At 44.4% G+C, this 23,177-nt stretch overlaps 1 gene segment (V, D, J or C); it reads left to right on the plus strand.

The window, feature by feature from the left end:
• LOC140639636 (T-cell receptor alpha chain constant-like) overlaps nt 1–22,483 on the plus strand; it is a 50,579-nt gene extending 28,096 nt beyond the window's left edge. The window contains 4 exon segments of the C gene segment in view: nt 18,511–18,762; nt 20,290–20,334; nt 21,139–21,246; nt 21,945–22,483. Coding sequence covers nt 18,511–18,762; nt 20,290–20,334; nt 21,139–21,245 — 404 coding nt within the window.
• The last annotated feature ends 694 nt before the right edge of the window (nt 22,484–23,177 follow it).

The raw sequence follows: 23,177 nt of genomic DNA on the forward strand, positions 1-23,177 counted from the left end.
AGGCCTGAATTACAGTGAATTCTGGGGGTAACCAAAAGTTTACCTTTGGAACTGGAACACAGCTCCAAGTCACCTCAAGTAAGTCTAAATTCCCAAGCATTTCTCCTTCCTTATGTCATCTCCTTTCCAATTGTAACATTCAGAGCATATGATGAGCCTTTTCTGGCTGTTTTCAGAATAAATACAAAGATAGAGGATACCATGGTTGTCCTTTAACATTCTGATAATAGTGTTGCATCTGAGTTGAGTTCTTTCTCAATAGAAGAGAAAGCCAAGATATTACTCCTGAGGCCAGTGGAAAACAGTAGGTATGCAAAGGATAAGAACTAAAGAGAAGACAAGTGGTATTTCTTACCAGACCTGAAACAGACAGGGTGTCCTTTAATCAGAGGGACACCCGGCTCTGAGAGCAGAACAGGACTTGAGTAAGTAACAAGGCTTGCCCACAAAACAAGATGACTGGAGGGAACAGGAAGCTGTCATTCATAATGATCTGGATGCTAGTCCATGAAGTTTCAGATTGATTAAAGTTAAAATTAGGAGAGACACTATAGCAGGAATCTAAAAATTGATAACTGTAATGGAGACAATAGAAGGACTAGATTTATCTGTTGGATAAATAGAGTTGAAAATCATGAGTTTGACAGTGATAGGCCCAGATATGTGATGGATAGAGACTTCATTTTAAGTGTTGCATAATAAATGCCTAAATTTGAGTCAAATGGCCTGTTATGTGAAAGATAAAAAGAAAGGGAGGATGGAGCCCTCTTTGTAGATGAAAGGGTCCTGCCTCTTGGTCTCGGGTATCAGAAGGGTGTGTGGATTGTGAGTGTTTTTGGCTGACTAAGAAACACTGTGGGAAGGACACAGGCTATAGATGGATCTTTGGGAGTGGGACTCAACTGCTGGTCGGGCCCGGTGAGTAGCATATCAGAGCAATAATGGAAAGACTGAGGATAAAATGTCTTTGTGTCTCAAGAAATGATTGTGTTGTAGAAGGTGAGCTGGAGTTTTTCGGGATCACTGTTACTAAAGTTCTGACATCTGGTTCTAGCAGGAGAATCAATCCCAATGCAGCTGTAATCTCACTCTAAAAGGGACAAGAAAGAAGATTTTTCTCTTGTAGCTCCTCTAAGATTTACCTGTCCTGTGCTAAAACATCTCATGCATCCGGGCTATTTCTGTCTTTTGTAGTAGTGCTGGTTCAACCAGCTCAGCCTCAGATCACCTGTTCTTTATTCGTAAAATAAGAATAGTAATATTTAAGCCCATGGCACAGTTGTGGCCTGAATGAGATAATGTGACATATGTAGGTTGTTAACCTGCTTGGCATATAATAGGTTCTCCATAAATGATGGTTTTCTTCCTCTTCTCTAGATCAGAGGTTACAAAGCCCAACTCTATAGGCCATTTTTGTATGGGTGTTTGTTCTGGTGCAGAGGTAGGATACAGAAGGTTGACCTTTGGAGAGGGCACCATGCTTCTAGTCTCTCCAGGTAAATGTTGACCCCATTCTGCCCTTATTTAAGGCTTCTACATGTATTTACATGTGTTTTACCCTTATGGTGCATCTTCCTTGTTTTATCAATCTATGAATTTAAGATCAAGCCTTCGTGGGGAACATTTAAAAATTAAAATATGCCCAAAAAATGAAAATAGGCGACAGCAGATTTGGAAATAACAGTAGAACCAATCCACTAGGTCAGAAAGGAGCAGAGACTAATACCCTAGACATAAGACAAAATGAAAAAGTATCTTTGGAAATAGCCTGGCTTCCTGTTCGAAGCTTGGATATGGTTTCTCCCCAGGCATCCCTCCCATTCCTCTTAGCCTCCGTACCCCAAATTGAGCTGTAGAATCCTGGACAATCTGTGACAGACAATCTGTGACAGCTTCTAAGCTATGGGAAATCTTTGATTACTGAGATCTTCCTATTAAAACTAAAAGATCCTTGAGAGCAGAGACTCTTGTTATACCCCAGGAAGCATCTAATATGGTCCTTTTACAAAGTAAGTGCTTCATAAATGCTTGTTTAATGGAAATCAGGCACCCAAGGAAATCAAATTTCTAGGCCAACAGAAGAAGAAATAAAGTAATTGACACATTACATCCAGGATGTGGTGGAGAGGGGAAAACCTCTAGATTAGGAATCAAATAGACCCGTGTTTGGTCTCTGCAACAACTAGCAGTGGAACTTAGGACAGATCTCTGGCCTCTGGGCCTCAGTTTTCTCTCCTGTAAACAGGCAAGCAGGTATGCATGACCTCTCTGCCCCCACCCCCATCCCCCCGCCCAGCACCAGCAGCCTATGAATGAGGAGGGGTACTTTTCCTCCTATAAATAACTTATATAGCTATATGAAATCTTGAGTGTTTTCCAACTCATTAGGGTAAATCAGGAAGAGGTGAAGTAACAATTGATTGTGAGGCATCAGACACTATGGAACTGACTGTGAGAAACAACAAACTCACCTTTGGGACAGGTGCCTGGCTGAAGGTGGAGCTGGGTAAGTGGTGACTACAAAATGTTTTCTGGTGACAGTGATCGGGTGAAAAGGAGATGTCATATGCATCATTTGTGCCTTATTTATGACGAAATATAATCCAGTGCTGATTTATTCAGAATTATGGCACCCAGATACATTAGTGAAAGTTCAGAATTATGGCACCCAGATACATTAGTGAAAGTATTCCAAGACTATACAAGTATATTTTCTCTGGGGTGGGATTTAGCAAACCATTAAGACTCTCCCTGAGATATGAGGCTGGCAGAAGCTCTATTATCAGAGTTTTTAGCACTAGAAGTGAGCTAAATGGAGCCTGATTGAGAGGAAAAGCTAGAAGAGCAGAAAATTGCATGGCCATGATCTAATGGACCTTTTCTCCTTCCATTGATTCAGAGATAAACTGGGGCGGGGTGAGCCGGGGGAGGATATTCAAGGTCACTTGATCCATGCCCCAAATAAGCTACACCAAATTTACTCCAGAGATTGTGTTCCTTTACACTATATGTGATTCAAGAAGAATCAGTGAAGTGCAGAGAAAAGAGCCCAAGGCTTCTGATTTCAGTCAAAGTTCTCAACTTGGCTCCAGCTGGTGGTGTGACATTGAGCAAGTCATTGCTCCTCGGTGTGCCTTAGACTCCTCCAGTGTGAGTAGAGTGGTGCAAAGCATTCAAAATCCATGGTTCTGGGACCTCACTCCTATACCACCCTAGAGTTTATATGACTCAAGGGTGCTGACTCTTATGGTTATTTCATAAACAAATTCTACAACCTTGAAAAAAAATACTCTTATTAATCAATAATCCAACTTAACCTAGAAATAGTAATTACCTTCTCAGTGCCTAGGATGTGTGGATGTGATGCTAGGTATGTGACATATGGCATTGTTTATCCTCAAATAACTCTATGGAGCAGAGGGCAATATCCCTATTTTACAGACACAGAACATGAGGCTCAGAAAAGTAATCGCCCAAGATCCCACCCAGTGTTAGTGAGTAGAAAAGTTTAGATTCAACCAGGGTCTGTCTGCCTAATCTCAAAGCTTTGCTCTTTCTACTACACTCTGTCACAGACCCTGCGCCAGGCCTTAGTTAGAAATAAGAGACAATGCCAATCACATGAGTAAGGAAAAATATGGAATTTATCTTTTCTATTCTTAAATATTGCCAGGACTTACAGATGGAGCTTTGGGTGGGAGATCTTGACTTGAATGCCCCAAATGTCCAAAGGATTCTCTTCCCCTTTTCATGAAGAGACAAAAAGTACAAGGGCTCCTGGGAGCATTTACCCCCATAAAGACAGAGGAGCTGGCAGCAACCATTCCCTTGTCCTAATTCTTCCTTTGCCTCACTATATCTTGTATTATCCCCAGGTAGACCAGTGACAGTGTAGCTGATCTGCAAGTGCCCGACACAGGTGTAAGTTATAGAAAATGCAAGATTAAGGGCACCTTGGACATTGCTGGATCACAGAACTTCAGCTCTGAAAGGGAGCTTAGACTCTAATTCAGACCTCTTTATTTTTCTAAAAAGGACATTAAGACTCAGGAAGGTTGGTTGAATTGTCCAACATCATGAAGTCAGTGAGAAGTAGGGCTGGGACTAAACCGTGGGGATTCTGGTCCCTGGATTTCATAGAATAGTGACTAGTGTTTGGTCAACCTGGTAGGAGGTGTGATATATGTTCAACACAGGAAAAAAAACAAATGGGTTTTACTAGGGAAATTTAAAAAAAGAAAGTGTTCCTTATTATTAGCACCTTCCCATAGGCACCCTGGGCCTGCTCCCCAAGCTGTGGTACAAAAATGGAAGGAGAAGGAAATGGCCCATTTTGTCATAGCACAAATCACTGTGGGAAAAAATGTGGGCTTCAAATTTGGGACAGGAACAAGACTATTTGTTAAAGCAAGTAAGTTCTATGAAATATCTTGATTTGGATTACAGTTGAGGGACATCTCTTTCCATTGATTTATTTGAGGGGCTGGGCATAGTTTTGTCTATCTAAGTTAGAAGAGAAGTTGGCAAGGACAGTGTTGCATTATTATCCATAAGCATCATTAATGCAAGAAACATGTCCTGAACACTTAGTAAGTGTGAATGGATAAAAGTACCCTCAGTCTTGGCTAGAAATGAAATTCTGTAATTATATGAATGACTTTTTCAACCCGAATTTTCATGACATTTTTGTCATGACATTTCTCATATAACCTACCGCATGTAAAGCAAGATCTCCTATTGGATTCTGTCTTATTTTTTGTCATCTTCCAACGGTCTTAGGCAAATGAAGTTTAAGTAGTAAGATTATATGCCTCCTCCCACTTTGGTGCATGCACACAGATTCAGGAACATGCTTAGTAACTAATCTTTGTGGGACATAGGAATGCCAGACAAGGACTTAGTTACAGGGAACCATTTTGCATAGAATTATGTCAGAGTGTGAACACAGGCTATCAGAACCTTGCATTTGGAAGTGGCACCCGACTTCTGATCAGCCCAAGTAAGTCAGATCTCCAGAAATGTGTAAACTCACCTCCAATATTGGGTTTACATTTTCATATGTAGCATTCAGCATGGTCTGTAATGGAATATCATTATTATTACCACTCCTATTTTGTTATTATTGATCATAACAATGCTACTAGCTCAGAATATACATCCTGCCATGTGTTTTTTGGGGTTTTTTTTTTGTTTGTTTGTTTGTTTTTTGTTTTGGTTTTTTTTTTTACCCTTTAAGGAGAATCAGTGTCGAGGTACCAAGAGAAAAATGTTTGAGTTTCCTTTGGAATCAAGTAGCTTACTTGTTCATTCAATTGCCCCCTCTCTGAGGGTCAATATGAACATCACAATGTTTGGGGGTTTATACTGCCTCCTTATTATCTGTCTCAGAAATGCTTGTTTTTTTTTTTTTTTCCTGCCTAAGCACTTAGATTTTGAAGCTCATATTTACCCAAAGTATAGTTTCTTTTTAACCTCTCCCAAAATTGGCCTCCTTGTCCCAATAATTATGCACAGTAAAAATCAGTTCAACTCATTAAATGATTACTGCGTATCATCAATAAGCCATAGTTGGTTTTCAAGAAAAGAAAGAAAGAAAGAAAAAGAAGAAGCATAAGATATAGCCCCTGCTCTTATGGCCCCAGTCTTATCAGACAAACAACACTTACATATTAAAAGTCTAATAACAATGTATATGTGAATGGGCCAAGATCGGTACTGTATGTGGTGATGTACCAGACCTGGGACCTGGCATGAAGCCCCATTGGCTGGGGTCAGGACAGTGGTGACAAGGGTCAATCCATATTACCTGGCAGAGACCAAACATGATTCCACCTGTGTGTTTCTGGAAAAGGATTTATGTCTGAGATTTGCTGAGATATTTGACATTCTTGAGTACAAAAGTCCCCCTTTGCAGAATCCTTGAGTGAAGTGAGCATAGAAACTGCAATGAGTTACCAGTCAGGCATGAGTCACCGGGACTCTTGCTCAGCCTGGGAGAGGAAGAGGTGACTGAGTTTTTTAACATGTGCCCCAGTACGGCGTGCTCTCCTACTCTTAATGGCAAAGTGAAAAATACATTTTTGCATATGTCCCCCAACCCAAAAATTGGTACCTTCTTTTCATGCCTGGCAGCTAAGGTGAGAAAATATTCCCTGCTCTGCCCTCCGGCCCCCTGCCTCGGCCTGTTATCTTTAGAAGTACACCCACGCCAGCCAGCCTCTGTAGGAGGTAGGTTTTTTCAAACTTTTGTGAAGCCTCTGTTTTTCCCAAAGAAGAAATAGCTAGAGGCTGTGTTTGTTGATAGCTGTGATTAGGAAAATGGAGACCAATAGGGTTGGGGGAGGGTGGGTGCTGCCACATCCATTAGGGAGACTCAGAGCAGGTATTACAGGGAAAACATGAGGATCAGCCTTTCCAGGTCCCCAGCTTTTAGAGCTCCAGTGAAGGGTGTGTGTCCTGCATGAGAGGCTACACGACACCAGGACCTTTTTGTAATGCACTTACCCAGAGCGTGGCTGTGGGAACAACAGACTCACTTTTGGGAAGGGGATCCAAGTGATGGTCATACCAAGTAAGTGAGCTGGGACCCTCCTATACAAATGACCCACCTCCAGGTACCCTCAACAACTGTTCCTACCCCCAAGTGCTAGACTTTTGTCCATGGGGGAAGGGGGGCATGTCACTCATCAATGCCACACCTAAGCTTCTTAGACAGTCACTGTCCCAAACCTTTGCTTGCCCTTGTTTCTTTTGCCCTCCGCTTCTCTCAGCATCTACACTGACCACACTCCCAACATCTGTGAAAGTCTGCCCTGCTTTTTCCTGAGGCTGGGTTTCAAATTGAACAAAAATTTGTTGGTAGAGGGTGGTCATGTAAGACAACCCATGAGAGTTGGAAGGGCCCTTGGGGACATCTTGCTCTTATTGTAGGGAAATCCAAAGGCCCAGGGCCCAAGCATCTGTCCAGGGCCATGCTGGGCAGGCAATGCAAGGCAGTGGCAAGGCCCCAGCCCCTCACACCTACTCCTGAGCTCAGCAGAGCCACACTACTCTTTGCTAATGTGGCCCTCAAGCCCAGAGTGAGGTAAGCTGAGGACAGGCAGCACTTGCCAGCCAGGAGCCAGGGCCAAGCTCCCATCTTGGCTCAGGACATCTGCCCAGGCCATGCTTTCTGGGAGCTTAGCTTTTGCATCTCTGAAATAGAGAGCATGGTCTCTGGTTCTCCCACCTTGTGATTTTTTTCCTCTGTCCTATGTTTCATAAAAGCCAGGCCCTATTTTTTTTTTTTTTAAGATTGATTTATTTATTTATTTATTTATTTATTTATTTATTTATTTATTCATGAGATTGAGAGAGAGGCAGAGACATAGGCAGAGAAGCAGGCTCCTCACAGGGAGCCTGATGTGGAACTCAGTCCCCGGACCCAGGATCACCCCCTGAGTCACAGGCAGACGCTCAAACGCTGAACTATCCAGGCGTCCCAGCCAGACCCCATCTGAGTCAAGGTCATTAGAAAAAAGGAATCAGGGGTGCCTAGCTGGTTCAGTCAATAGAGCATGCAACTCTGGATCTGAGAGTCATGCCCACTTTGGGCATAGAGCTTACTGTCAAAAACAAACAAACAAAAAGGAATCAAAGAGCTTTGGATGCTTTGGCGTATTTCCAGGTGGTCAAGAGGGAAGGAGAAAAGCACTGATCACTGGAAGGGCCTGGATCCTGCTTGGAGTCTATCCTGGAACCAGGGAAATACAGGGACCAAACCCCTGGGCCTCAGGCAGGAAGAAGCCTAGGAATAGGTATCTCTAAAGAGCTAAGGAAGGGGGAAGATAGAACAGGAGCATTTCAGGAAAAGGAGGTAGACAAGCTTCAGCACAAAAAAGTATCAAACCTCCTGGGCCCTCCATCCTGGAAGCCCCTTGTATCTGACAAAAGAAGAACAGTATCAGACCCTTAGTGTTGGTGAAGCAGGCAGGGTGGTGGTGGTATAGGGAAGTTGCTCCCTGCTTCTCTGCTGACAGGAGTGCGGGTGTTCTCCTAGGTAAGGAAGGGTGAGGCATCCTCCAGCCCTCAACACTGGGTCCCATCAACCAACCCCCCTCGACACCACAGTTCAGGGGCTGCGGGAGATTTCCTGCAACTCTCAGAGCTTCCACCAGTGGTTTTTCCCTGGACTGTTATCCCAGCACCACTGGGGCAGTCAGTAGAGGGTGGTCATATAAGACAGGTTTTATCAAAGGCTTTGCTACCTGTGTGTATCAGGAGGAAACTACAGACTTACATTTGGAACAGGGACCAGGCTTGTTGTTCATCCATGTGAGTATTATAGAAATTATCATTACAATAAGCATTAGTGCTTTCCTATTGAAATTTTGTAGACAAGAATCTATTATGGAAAGATATCGTAATACTGAGAGTCTGTGATGTGTCCGCCCCATCATTAAGAATCCTTTGTTGTCTGGGAGTAACTTATCAGGGTGTTGGGTCTAATAGAATGGTTGAGGATCTGCTGAACAAGGGTGTTGCACAGGTATTGTCCTTTCAGAGGACAAATTCTCAAATTTTGAGAAAAGACATGCACTCTTGGTTCAGTTTCTGAAGCAGAACTTTCTCCTTGGCAGCTAAGAGGTCTACCCTGCCCCTCAATCCTATGGCTGAGATTCTCTCATACATCCCCTTGGATCGATGAAATACCTAACCTATGTGAGAGCATCCCAGCCAGGGTGAGGGCACCCATGGGTGTTGGGGGGGGGTCTCCTCAAGCTGCAAAAAACCTCATCTCTTGCCCTAGTGTAAAGCATTCCTGAAGCATCACATTACTAGCTACTATTTACTGAATGCCTGACATGTACCAGTGACTACTCTCTGTCTTTCACAAAAGTTCTCATTCAATGTTCAATTCCATCCTACTGTTAGGTAGCTGGCATCATGCCCACTTTACAGATAAGGAAATAGAGGCTTCCCATAAGTAATGGGCCAAAGATCACACAGCTAGGGATGACAGAGTTAGAGTGGAACTCAGATTTATTTGACTTCTGTTTAACTCTTGCCTTCTTGTTATCCATGACACTACACTGCTAGCACCATCCCTCCCATGCTCTGAGAAGGAAGACCTCAGACCTCAGAGGCCACTGTTTGGTCTTTGGTTTGCCCATCCTGAGCCGTCTTGCCATGGTGAGCATGGCAGCCTTGACCCAGGACTTAGCATCTCTGAAGAGATCAGTAAAATCATTGGATTGGGTTGGCAGGATGCAGGGATGGCAGGAAGGGAAGTAGAAACCTAGAAGGACTGTTTATTGGGCATGAAGTGACATGGAAAGAAAAAGTATATCATCAAAACCATGGAACAAGCTGGGGTTTTTTAAGATTTTATGTATTTATTCATTTCAAGAAAGAGGAGAGAGAAAGAGAAAGAGTGGACTAGGGGGAGGGGCAGAGGGAGAGGGAGAATCCCAAGCAGACTCCACACTCAGCAGGGCTCAATCCCATGGCCCCAAAATCAACAGTCAGACGCTCAACCAACTGAGCCATGTAGGCACCCTTGCAACAGGCTGTTTAAGAGCCCTGTTCCCAAGAGTGAATGCTGTAAACGTGTGAGGGGACTGGGTGGCCACCCTGTGTAGCAGAGGGCAGGTATTTGTACTGGATCATACCACAGTGTAGACACAGGTGCCAGAGCACTCACTTTTGGGAGTGGAACAAGACTCCAAGTGCATCCAAGTAAGTGCCTGACCTGAGACTCTAGCCAAAGACACAGAGAATCCCTACTCTGCTTTCTTAGATAATGAATCTGCACTTCCTGAGCCAATATCTCATGTTTCTTCATGAGGCTTGAATGTTTTGAAATCTTAATTTCCAGCCACTGGCTCAATAGCAGTTCATTTTCTAATGCTAGAAATTGCCCATGGGGATTGGCCTTTTCATCATTATTGAGACAGACTCTCTTGCTGTTTCTAGATTCTTTTGATGAAAGATCTTTATCAGAAAAGAAATTATGAATGATTATGCCAAAAAAATATGTTTTTGTTATCCTCTAGTTTTCATAAAAGGTGGGAAATTAAACTTTCCAAAGATGCTGGCCATTGGACACACTCTCACAAAACTCTGTATCTAATTGCGAGCTATAGGAAGAGCTTAAGGCCTAAATAATGTAATAAAAACAATAAAAACTTGAACACAGAAACATAAAGAATTCAAAAGAGAAATGAAATAGTCCTAATAAAAGATAGAGAGCAGGACTGCATCAAAAATGAATTAAAATATTTAGAGGTCTTGTCTATTCAATATTTACTAAGCAACTACTACAATCTAAGCACTTTGCTAGATGGGAGAGAGAGAATTAAGGAGGAAGGGAGGAAGAGAGGGAGGGAGGGAGGGAGGGAGGGAGGAAGGAAGGAAGGAAGGAAGGAAGGAAGGAAGGAAGGAAGGAAGGAAGGAAGACGGAGTCTCTGCTATCCAGGATCTCCTAGCAAGTAAACATGCGTATAAACAATTTGGCACAGTGCCACCACGTTGTAGAGGAGATATATACAGAGAGGAAGGCATGCCCAACCTCCTATCTTAGTCGCCTGGTGCTTATATGCATCCTGCACTACACCATAAGCTCTCTTCTTCATCCTTACACCTCCACAGCCCAGCCCTATGCCTGGCACAGAAATGTCACCGAACATGATGGTTGAAAAAATGCCTTCTGGCTAGGGGAGTCAAGGAAGGCCTGAGTGGAGGGATAGTAACTATTCAGAACATGTTACTTTAGGCAGTAGCAAGTATTCCCCAACGGAGAGAGCTGTCAAAGACTTCAAAACAGGAGATTACAGAATCCGTCCAAATATGTGCAGGTGAGAGAAAGCCCTTCTCTCTGGGGAAAACTTCCTCCATATTTACCTGTTCATCTGGGCACTTTAGCAAAGCCTCTTCCCTCCCATGCGTCTTTCCTCCCAGGCTGCACTTGGAAAGCCTGAAACCCATCATATTTTTCAGGAACTAGAGTTCAGACGCATGTAAGAAAGATAATGCCTATGATAGGAAAGCAGCACAGATGGGTTTTAACAGGAAAAAGGAAAACTGTCTATTGATAAATACAGGAAGTCTGTGTCTCTACTTGAGAGACCACCCAGGAAGCTTCTCTCTGTTTGTTCTAAGTAAACTTTTCTCTGTTAGGACGGAAATCTTCTTTTAAGTACCCAGCTCCAAGGTGTGTAGGAAGGTGGGTGGAAGGAAGACCAATAAATTCACCTTTGGGAAAGGTTTTAAAGTTGCCATTGTTTCTAGAAGGTAAACCTTGCAAAGTGTTGAAGTGATGTGGTTCCTGCATGTTGATTGCATCCTTATCTGCCCTCGAGCTGTTCTGATGACAGCAGGAGAATTCACTCTTCAGCTGACTACATGTTCAGCAATTCCCCAAATAGAATGAAGCTGTTCTGTGATAATTAGAAAAAAATAATCAGAATCAATGAGACCCCTAATTGTGTCCACAGGAGTAGGCAGGAGAACAGATTCAGAACACAAAATACTTAAGGAATAAAATTGGCTAAAGTTAAATTGGAATTTTAAATGCTTGGAACTAGAAAAGGGATTTCCAAGGAATATATTTATATTTATATTTATATTTATATTTATATATAAACCTGCATGTGTTCCACAGATCCTAATGATTATTTTAAGAAAAAAGATTAGTGGATCAAATAAGTTTAAGAAGTTCGGGATTCCTTTACTTCAGGGCTTCTCACAGAGCCCTTAAAATTAGCTAATATGCCTCGTCAGTATAAAGTATACAGCTTTTTCCAAACTAATTTGGGCTTAGAATCTTTTTTGAAGAAAAATTTAGGACTAGAGTCCTATGAAACTCTCACCAACAAGTACTTATTTAAACCACTCTCAAACTTTGGAGATTTTTTTTTACCCATATGGATGTCCACTCTAATCTTAGAAACCTCTGGAGAAAAAGGTTCTTGGGCCTTGTATGTAACTCACTCGTGATTCTCACAACCATCAGAGTTAAGCAGTCCTCCCTGTACATTTTATGTGAACATTCCGAAGGCAATTTTAGCCTCTCTCTTTCTCTGCCCGCAAAGAACAACAGAACCACATTCTAAAAGAAGAGCCTTGCATGGGCTTCCATTCCATGATTTGACCCTACCCTAGGTCTGCCATCTATTGCCAGTGCTCTGAATTCCCTTTCAAAATTCATTTCCCAAGTAATTCCTGGCTGTCCTTCAAACTCTTCCAACTGTCCTCTTTTACGTTCAGTGTGGAACCCAGAAAGGGAGTCCACCCCTCCAGGAAGGCTGGACCAGCTCAAGGCTGGCTTTGTATGAGGGAAAGATCTGTGGGGTTACTACACCAAAAGCTCATGAACCAGGACTCGGTAAGCCAAATTTTTCTATTGTGTCAGAGAAAGAGTGATTTGGGGGAGTCTGTATTATAGGGACAGCAGATATTGCTGCCCCAGGAAGGCTGACCTTGCCCAGGTTAGGGTTCTTGTAAAGCACCCCGCTATTGTGTGTCATCTGGTAGCTACAGTCAGCTGACCTTTGGAGCTGGGACCAGGCTGGTTGTGCACCCATGTGAGTATGACCATGCAGGTGTCTGGGGCAAAGGTAACTGTCAGCTTGTCTATGAGAAAACAGGCAATGATTTATAGTAAACTTTTGTTTATATTAAACACTTGTTTTCCATTTCCTTCAAGCTCTCTTGGTGACTTAAAACATTCCCATTTCTTATATTAAAGACAGAAGTGCCAAGAGCCAGTTGAGTAAATGAAAACCTAAGCAGAATAATTTACAAAAACATAAACAGAGTTCCAGATACTCAGTGCTCTCAAGCAAAGACGATAATATCAGCACCAGATAATCTGAACATTCAGGAAATTAGCAATGTGCCCTTGGGAGAAAGGAATGATTTAATGGCAAAACCATATTCTGTCTTATTGCCGCAGGTAGCTACATTCCTTGTTTCGACCAATGACAGGATATGGGCCACCTGCTACCAGAATCTTCCTCTCCGAAGTTTAGTAGAGTTTTGAACCTCTCCAAGGGTAAAAGTGACCCTGACCCCTATCTGAATGGCAATCATATGGTGTGACACAACAAGGCACGGAGACAGGATGGTATGGGGTTCATAGAAAACTTGGGAGACTGCCAGATCTGGGAAAAATTCTGGCTCTACCTTCTCTAACTAATAAAGTGTCTGCTTCCTCAACAGCAAAATGCCAAAAACCGCATCACAATAATATAAGACAATGCCCAGCAGATAGTAATTAGTAAACAGTAGCTTTATTATTATTATTCTCCCCATCCTCATCAAGACCTTGCTATAAAAGGTTTACATTATTATAAAGGGGAGGAGGAACAGATTCCCTAGGAAATAGGAAATCTAAGAAACATAGACCCAGGGAGAGTTTTAGGATGGTGCTTTCGGAGCCTGATGGGTTCCAGTAGATTGTCAGGAAGGATATTACAAAGGCCCCAGCTGCAGTGGGGATACAGCAGGGCATGCTAATCTTTGGAGCAGGGACCAGACTGAGTGTCCAGCCAAGTAAGTAAAGTGGGGCAAGGGTCAACAATGACAATTAATTCTACTTTGTCCAGAATGTAGAGTTGAACCCAGATATTTTCTTCTGCAGAATCCTAAATGGTTCTTTCCACCCCTCCCCAGAAAATCCTCCCATCTAGCACACAATGCTTGGGAAACATCTTTAGACTGAGACTTTAGGAATCATGAGGCAGGTGATAAGCAAGTAGTCCTGCACCTTCCACAAAAAGATCCAAGATACTGCTGCCCTGAACAGGGGTTTTGCTCTGCTGAATTCTTGGTTTATTGAAATCACAGCCTCTAACCCAGGGTCCTACAGCAGAATAGGACAGGAGGAAAAGAGATGAACAACCAAAGTCTCAACACAAAAGAGCAGAAGATCTAACTCTAGACAGTATGATCCTCTTGTTCCCTGTGGAAGATCAGTGCTTTCCTATTGAAGCAGGAGGTAGATTGAGTGAGTTTCTGTAATGGTGTCACCTGCAGTGGAACTGGGCAAACTCACATTTGGAAAAGGAACCCATCTGTCTGTCATATCTGGTGAGTCATCCCAGGTAGCACCATTTGCAATCCCATGGGCCAGTGAGCATCACTATTCCTTTCCTTGGGGATACCCATCTTACAGTGAGGCTGTAACTGTGTGTGTTACAACGAATTGTCTTAACAGAGTCCTCTGTGAAGGGGAAAGTCCTCACTATCAATTTTGAAAATCTGTGTTTCTCTAGGTCAAACACATTAAAATTTGATTTTAATCATTCAACGGATATTTTCTAATGCCTTCTATGTAGCCATCACTCTATTAAATGTTAGGCTGACTACAAAGAAGTCTAAGATAGATGACTGACCTGTTCCCCAATTGGATAAAAAACTAGCCAAAGGGACATAACTATTATAAATTTAGACAGAACATGGAAGACTCCTAACTCTGGGAAACGAACTAGGGGTGGTGGAAGGGGAGGAGGGCAGGGGGTGGGGGTGACTGGGTGGCGGGCACTGAGGGGGGCACTTGGCGGGATGAGCACTGGGTGTTATTCTGTATGTTGGCAAATTGAACACCAATAAAAAATAAATTAATTATTAAAATAAATAAATAAATAAATTTAGCAACTTGTTAACTAAGTATTAACAAATTGATGACATCAATAGGCACAATAGGGATTCAGAGGTAGGGCTATGGCTGGAAATTGGCCTAGACAGATAAGGTTTTATGCAGTAGAAAGGATTCACTGGGCCTGAAGGGTAGGTAAGATCTGTATGGGCAAAGGATGGGGAGAAGGGGACTTTCAGGCATATGGAACAACAAAAAAGGAAGCATGATCTTGGGCATGAACAAGGCATGTGCATTTTGGCCTAAGTAAACACATCTGATAATAAATTAGGATGCAGAGAAAAGCAAATAAAATGTCTTCTTAGACAATAGAGAAAGGGAATTCTAGAGCCTTCAAGACAATACAGACAATTAGGGCCAAAACCAGCAACTGGGAAACTGGGATCCAATTTAGAAATGTACACAGATATGAAGTGAGAGGGGCCAGGCCCTTCCATGGATACCTCATGTCCTAGGGACCTCCTCTCTCCTTCTTCAATGGGATCTGATAGGTTACACCCATCCCTCAGAGGAAGAAAAATCCAAGGGTTTCTGTAATGGGGACATTATGGGTGATATGAAGGTATTGCCTCTCAGTTGAGATTTGGCAAAGGAACCAGAGTTTGCATAACTGCCCAGGTTCACTGCCTTCTGATGCTCACCAGAGGCTCAATGGGACCCAGAGTCAGGGTTGATAACTCACACTTCTGGGTTCCTAGTACTAAAGACAAAGCATAGATTTAGTGGTAAGGAAGCTTTCAATCACTGTTGTGCCCCTATCCACCCAAAGCACTAGAGCATTCAGACATGTGCTTCTGTGGTCAATTTTGAATTAAAATGTAAGGTTAGGATCTAGAATAGCTGAACTTCTGCGTCAAAAGAATTGATCCAGTCTTGCTAAGGCCGACTTCTGAGATGTCATCAGTGGCAGGATATGTTTTGCTAAGGTGGAACAGGATGCCTCTCCTTCCAGGGCTCTGGCAGATGGACCCTAAAGACCTCCAAATTAAAAGTGATTCATTTCTTGTCTTCAGACAAAAAGATAAGGTTATACTAGAGGTACATGAGAGTGGAAGTAAAAGGGACTAGAAAAAAAATCAAGTTTAGGTATCAGTACTCAGCTTTTTTTTCCCAAAAAGTTCTGATAAGCAAGAATTTTGCAATTTATTTATCCATTTATTTATCCAACAATTGTTTCTTGAGCACCTACTATATGGCAGACCCAGGGATATGGCAGTAAGCCAGAGATAGGCCTGTGCCATCATGAAACTTACATTACAGGATGCCAATATGAAGAGATTGGTGCAGCTCTACTCATATAGGGCACATAAAGAACTTGAGAGAAAAAAGTTCAAGCTCTCCAGATCATGGCAGCACCCGAATGTCATGCCAGGAAATATGGTCATTATGCTATGGGCAATAGGGAGTCCCTGAATTATTCTAAACAAAAAGTGACACAATCAGATAATCTCGAAGATGAGCTTGAGAAAGAGAATGGGGGGACGGAGAGGGCAGGGAAGTGAGGGAAGTAAGAGAGGAAATCAGAGGTAGGTAAGCTGGACGGGAGAAACAACAGCAAAAAGGCAGATAGGAAAGCCTAAAAGGTACCAAGTCTTGGTAAAAACGAGACTTGAGAGCAGCTAAAGTCACCTCAAGTCTTCTGACTTCATTGATCGCTATTTCATTTTTATCTCTCACTAGCAAAGTTGAGCAAAAATTGGTCTGCCCCTGATGGAGTCACCTCCCACTCCCACAGACTTAAAGATGGTTTTTAAGGCCCACACTCAGCCTCAAAATCTCATGTTCTGTGGCATAGCTCTTTCCAGACCAATGCTGTCCAGTAGAACTTTCTGGGATGATGGAAGTGTTCTATCAACCTGCTCTGTCCAATATGGTAGCTATTAAGCTTTTAAAATGAATTTTTAATTAAATTTTAATTTTATTTCATTGTGCTTAGTTTTAATTTAAATAGCCACATGTAGCTAAAGACTATCATATTGAACAGCATGGTCTAGACCCTCTCTAGCCTGACATTTACTGGCTCTAGGAGTTGAGTAAGTGTTTAACCAGGACTCAAAGTTCAACATCTGGCCCCCACCTCAATTCCTTTTCCCCTCTAAGCCGAAACTGCATTGGTGGCACATTACCCTCTACCTTCTCCTCAAGGCTACATTCTCTCAGCACCTCCATACGCTCCTACATCCTCCTTCCCAGTCCCACCCATGACTCCCACTGAGGACTAACAAATCCATTGGGGTGTGTTGGTGGCACATAATGACTTCTCGTCTCTCTTCTCCCTGTGAAAGATTTATGTCTTAAGGCCCTAACCCACAGCGATGTCAGACCTCCCAGATATGGGGACATTGGAGAAGAACAAGCAGAATTCCTCAGGGCCAAAACTTTGGATGTCCCTCACATGTGACCATGGACCCATCCCTTGACTTGACACCCTTGGGGTGCCTTGACTCAGCAACCCAAGGCCATGCCAAAGGCTGATTTCTCTGGTTTCAGGTCCAGCTGGATGTCTGCATTGCCAAGGCCACCCTGGCTGGCCTCACAAGTGGGGTACACCCCTGGTCTGAGAAACCTTGCATGCATGGTGAGAAGCTGTGGGAGCAGAGAACCACAGGGGCAGGAAACTCGAGTCTCAACCCTGCTATAAACTCTCTGGGTGGCCCCAATGTGTTAACCCTCCCAGCAAACCTCTGTTTCCTCTTCTAAAGGCAGGAGGTCTGAAAGAATAAACAATAAGAGTTACATTAAAAACACAAAACCCTACAGAAATACTGAAGAATGATTCTCAGCACTAAGGAAAAGCCTCCAGCAGCCCCTGCTTTTTGAGGGAGAAGAGTAGAAACTGACTGTATCTAACTCAGCAGCATGTTATCATGACAATACCCTGGTATTAATTATCAAGAGAGGCAATGACTCACATTTATTCAGTACTTTATAGTTTGTTAAATATAATTTTATGTAGAGAAACTCCCCCCTTTGAGTCTCAGAATAGCTTGGTTAGGAAGATGGAGGAGGCAATACCTCCATTTTACAGATGAAATTCCCGACCCTTAAGGAGCTGATGTGACTTGCTCAAGGCTTTGTATCTAGTGAATGGTAAAGCCAGGACTGGGAGGCGGGTGTTCTGATTTATTGTCTAAAACATTTATCAATGAGAAATCTCCTGGTGATGTGACTGATCTTCCAACTTAATGCCAGCCAATAATAAAGCTTCAGGGACACCCGGGTGGCTCAGTGGTTGAGCATCTGCCTTTGGTTCAAGTCGTGATCTTGGGGTCCTGGGATAGAGTCCAGCATTGGGCTCCCCATGGGGAGCCTGCTTCTCCCTCTACCTATATCTCTGCCTCTCTCTGTGTGTCTCTCATGAATAAATAAAATCTTTTTTAAATAAATAAAAACAAACCTCCAATTCCTGTCAATACCCAGCCCAATTTGGGGGAGGCCACCCCAAATTCTAAGACATATGGTTTGCTTTGCTGGGCCTTTATTCTAAGCTTGCTTTGTCCTGCCAAAGCAAGGTTGTTGCTTACTAGGCCTACTGTGCTTTTGAGGAAGTTCCTATGAAGTAAAAGAATGAACAGTATCATTAAATAGCCCTGCATTTCTGGTTTCCCTGAATGGCAGGCAGGGCCAGGCAGAAAGCCTTCACTGAGAGCCTAGCCTCTTGGCCAGGACTGGTGGCTTGTGCCTGGCCCTGACTCCCAGTCCATTTAGAGCCACTGGTTTCTAGAATGTTCTTTCCCACCTAAAGACTGAGAATGTGACATGCCAGCCTCACAGAGGCCTGCTCCTACCCACCGCTGGCATCTGGACTCAGGCCTGGGTTGGGGCAAGGAGGGAAATCAGCATCTCCTAACTTGGCTTCTTTTGGCCCACAGATGTCCAGGACCCTGACCCCTCTGTGTACCAGATGAGAAGCCCTAAAACCGGTAGGACTGTCTGCCTGTTCACCGATTTTGATTCTCAAGCTGATTTCCAAAAACCGGAGGGGGCCACAGTGATCAGCTTGAACAGTTCTGTGCTGGACATGAAGGTTATGGATTCCAAGAGCAATGGGGCCCTGACCTGGAACAGCGAGACTAATATTGAATGCAAGGAAAACTTCCAGCAGCCCTTCTACCCCAGTTCAAGTGAGTACAGCCATCAAGCTGGGTCTCCCCATTCTGAGGGCCTCATTATTCCTGGAGCTCAGGGGGATGGCATCTAAAAGTTGCTCTGATCAGTGGTCTCAGCCTCATCCATGGTCAGGAAAGCCCCTACCCTTTTGTTACTGAGCACCAGTGAGCTCCCTCCTGGCAGGTTGCAGGATATCCTAGGCAAAGAGCAGATGGGGAGAAGGTGGTAGGAAGGGCACTGGCTTCTCACCTGCCCTGAGTTCCTGCCTCCCTGCCTCTGCTCAGGCTACTTGACCCTTGCTGCTCTTCCAGGCCCTAGTCTGATGCCTTCCTCCAAGATACTTCCCCTTGTTTCTGTCTCTCTGCCAAAGATCTAACCTCACCTAGTTGTTCATTCACTCAACCAACACTGACTGTGCAATGTACAACATGCCAAGTGCTGGAGTGGAGGAATAAATAAGTCAGGTGAGGGATCTGCCCTGAGGAAGCTCCATTTCAGTTGGGGAAGACTATCCATCAGCAAGTGGAAATCTAAAGAACCTCAGATTGTAATATGTATTTTCACTTGGGATTTGAGAAAACAGCCAACATAGGGACCAAGAGTCCAGGAAGGGCTCTCTGGGAAAATGCTGTGTGTGATGAGTGTTAAAGGATAAGACAGGACCAGCCACGCCAAGGGCAGAGAGGCCTGACAGAGGCACCCAGGGAGAAAGGGGAAGAGCAGCAGGAGATAAGATGGAGGAAGTAGGAAAGGGCCACATCACAGGGCCTCCTAGGTCACTAGAGGGCCGCCACTACTCTAAGGACAATACGAAGCTATCAATTGGTTTTAAGTAGGAGAATGACATCCAATTTACTTTTTTACAAAAGTACTCTGACTGCTGAGTGGAAAATGGATTACAGGAGCCAAGAGTGGAAGCAGAAAGGAAGCTATTGCCACAGACAAATGATGGAGGCCTGGACAGGGAGAGCAGGGGAGTTGAGTGGTCAACACTCTTTCAAATTCAAAGGTAGAACCATGCAGGGATGAGAAGGAAAGAAGAGATCAAGGAAGGTGGCTGGATTTTATGTTCAAGCAGCTAAGTCAATGACAGTGCCATTTATTGAGATGGTGACAACAAAGGAACAAAATGTGGAGTGCAGGAATGAAGACTTTGTGGGATACATAAGAGCATCGATACCCCTTATGACACTTGCCACTTTGCACTGTGTATGTCTTACTGCCTCTTTCACACTCCAGACTGGAACCTCCCCAAGGGTAGGGTCTGTGTCTAATGGTTTCCTTGGGGCCTAGTGTCATGTAATATGTACTTTGCATAAGTGGATGGAATGCTACCCAGAAGCCAGGGTGTTGATCCTGCCACGGCCAATGGCCCTCCCAGCAGGTGCCCATATGTGACAAGTTCCCTCCGGATCCCTCCACGAGAAAGCACGGAAGGCCTGTGGAGATTCAGCTGCCCAAATCCTAGGGAGTCTGAGGTAGGAGAGTTAGCACACTCAACTTTAAGAAAATTGTGTTTGTTTCTTTGTTTCTCCTTTTAGACTATTCCTGTGATGCCAAGTTGATAGAGAAAAGCTTTGAAACAGGTAAGAGAGGGATCTACCCCAGCTTCGAAATGTACTTACAATCACCCTGACTAGACAGGAGAGGGGGCCAGGAATATGTGAATCTGGAAGTTAGGAAGAATGAGAACATTCTTGAATCCCCAGGCTCCTCTCACCACTGTAAAGTTCTTTTCCCTTCTAAGTACTTCAGGATGAGTCTTTAGTTTTACTCGACCCATGACTCACCCCTAGGGCTCTATATCCCTTTCCACTGCTCCACTGTGGGGAGAACCAAAGAGAGTTTCTTGGTAGCCCAGCTGTGATATTTCCAACTGGCTTTTGCAGAGCTCTGAACTAACCATCTCATCCTGAGGACATGTTCCCTCTGTAATATTGGCTGGGGTTCTGTCTTCTTTCAAGAAAAGCAGCAGAATTCATGGAGGCACTGGTCTTGTCTCTCAGGACCCTCACCACTCCCGGCCCCCTGTCCCAGACCCACTTGCTTCCATCAGAGCTGTTTTCATTGAATCATCCCTCTTGGGGTCCAGACACCAGCTTCTCACTCAGGGGCCCAGACCCAAGGGATTACAATGAGTTCTGAGCACTACCCCATCCCCATTCCTGAGGGGTACAGAAATAAAATAAACACTGAAAGCAGTTGGGTTTTTCCTTTTGAAATGGAACATGGTTGGCCCTGGAGGAATGAATATGCTTATGAAGACATGTGCATCCCAGCTCAAAGGGAGAGACGTGGGCCAGGAGCTAAGACCCAACCCCACCCACCTTTTGGGAAAACCATGGGTGCAAACTTCAGGGGCCCATGCCAATAACCTCTTGGTTTTGCAGATATGGACCTAAACTTCTACAACCTGCTAGTGATTGGGCTACGCATCCTCCTCCTGAAAGTGATCGGATTTAACCTGTTCATGACGCTGCGGCTGTGGTCCTGCTGAGGTGAGTAGGCATCTCAGGTGGGAGTGCAGGCTGTGAGGGTCTTAGGGTGGATCCCCAAGGTCAGAAAGCTAACCTCTCCCAACCCCTGGGGTCTTGCTTTTAGGTTCTAAAGCTGGGCCCACCAAATTCTTCCACTTTTTCCTGTTAGGGGTTCCTGTCATTAATAACAATGGCCTGGAACATTGCTATGACACGGTACACTCCTCAGGTGACAACAGGCACCTCGGTTGAGCCATGTATCCCCTACGAATTATGAAGAACAACTGTTAGTATCCTCATTTTGGAAAGGAAGACGTTGAGGCCAAGTAACAGCAAAGGCCACTCATTAATGAGTGGACAAATAAGAGAAACTCAGGACCCAGACTCATTTATACCCATGCCTTCTATTGTACCCCTTTCACTGCAAAACCTGGAGGGGCCCCCAATTCCTTTCCTTGTATCCTCTGCACCCAATACGATGAGAAGATATTATATTCCTATTATACCCTAATCCCAGCTAGCATCTCCATACCCTTCTCTCCCAGTATCCCTGGTCATCCCACTGACAACCGCATCCCGTTCCACCACCATCAACAAGAAATCCAGTGTTGAGCTCCTAGAGCTCTACAAACAGAGACAACTCCATCTGCATCCCTAACTGTCCTTAGTCTGTCTCCTCAGTACCTACCTAGCCTAACCACTGCTCTTCCTCATCCTAGGTCACCAAGGATGTGAGAGCCTGGCACTCCCCTGCTCCTGGCTATGCACTGTACCTCTCCCACCTCTTCAAGCAGAAAGGCACACTCTCTGCCTCCATGGAGGAGAAGGCTCCCTCTGCCTCTCTGGCCCCACTGGCAACACCGCCAACTGGATCCTACCAGATATTTGTGATCAAGATGCTGAAGAGCTGCCAAACACTGTCTCCACCCTCTTTGTTCCCTCATTGCTGCTTCTCACTCCCTGCAAAGGCCAGGGAGCTGCTGCGGCCTCTCTTGGCTGTGGGGAGACTCCCAGCCCCTCCCCTGAGACTGCCTCTTATGTCCCCTGGGATGAGGGATCCCCAGTGGGTCCTCTTGGGCTCTAGCTCCTGAAGAATGTTGTGAGGAGTTTTCTTTTTTTTTAATAGTGTTCATAAAGAAATATGTATCCCCTTTTCCCCCAAGATGTGGGGAAAATGATTATCTAGGCCCTGCTATGCTGTTATCTGAGCCACGTTGTATATTCTGCTACCCTTCATTAAAGGCAGTTTGGAAGAGCAGAGACCGTGCTTCTGTTTCACTGGGTTTGGTCAGGGTTGTTTTCGACTTGCTATTGATCACTGGCTGGCCAGAAAGAAACCAAGGCATTTGTCCTGATGTCATTCAGAGAGCCTAATTCAACAAGCTGCTTAAGTCAACCTTTTCTTGGAACAACGGGTAAAAAATTCCACTTAGAAGGCTGAGTTGGGGGCCAGGCAAACCCACTTAAAAGCTCAGGTCCTCGCTCCTCCATTTTCCAGCCACACCACTGGGCCACCAGTAGCAGGAGGCCCACATCCATGACTGAAAATGACTGGCAGTTGAAATTTGGCAGCCAGGGACCACACAGCAAGTATCCCCAAAATACCACCCACTGTCTCCTGCCCTCCGGGAACATTTCCTTTGCCTTTCCTTTCCCATTGAAATTGTGCATTGCCCCCACAAATCCATGGCTGGGGACCACCCACCCTCAATGCCCCAACTTTGGGGTGCCCAGGCTAAGAGCGGGGGAAGGGAATGAAGATTAGCTAGACTTTCTACTCCCCCCACCACCACCCCCAGCCTGGATGTAAGAAATGAATCCTCTCCCCTCAAGCTCAGAGACTCTGCCAAGGACAGTGGATGTCTTAAGCTCTCACCTACAGAACAGGAGGTAAGGTTCCCTGGGCCCCCTGGTATTCTTCCAAGCCTGAGTGCCTTTCCTGAGGTCATGGA

Source organism: Canis lupus, chromosome 9 (genome assembly GCF_048164855.1).
Source record: "Canis lupus baileyi chromosome 9, mCanLup2.hap1, whole genome shotgun sequence".
Taxonomy (NCBI): Eukaryota; Metazoa; Chordata; class Mammalia; order Carnivora; family Canidae; genus Canis; species Canis lupus.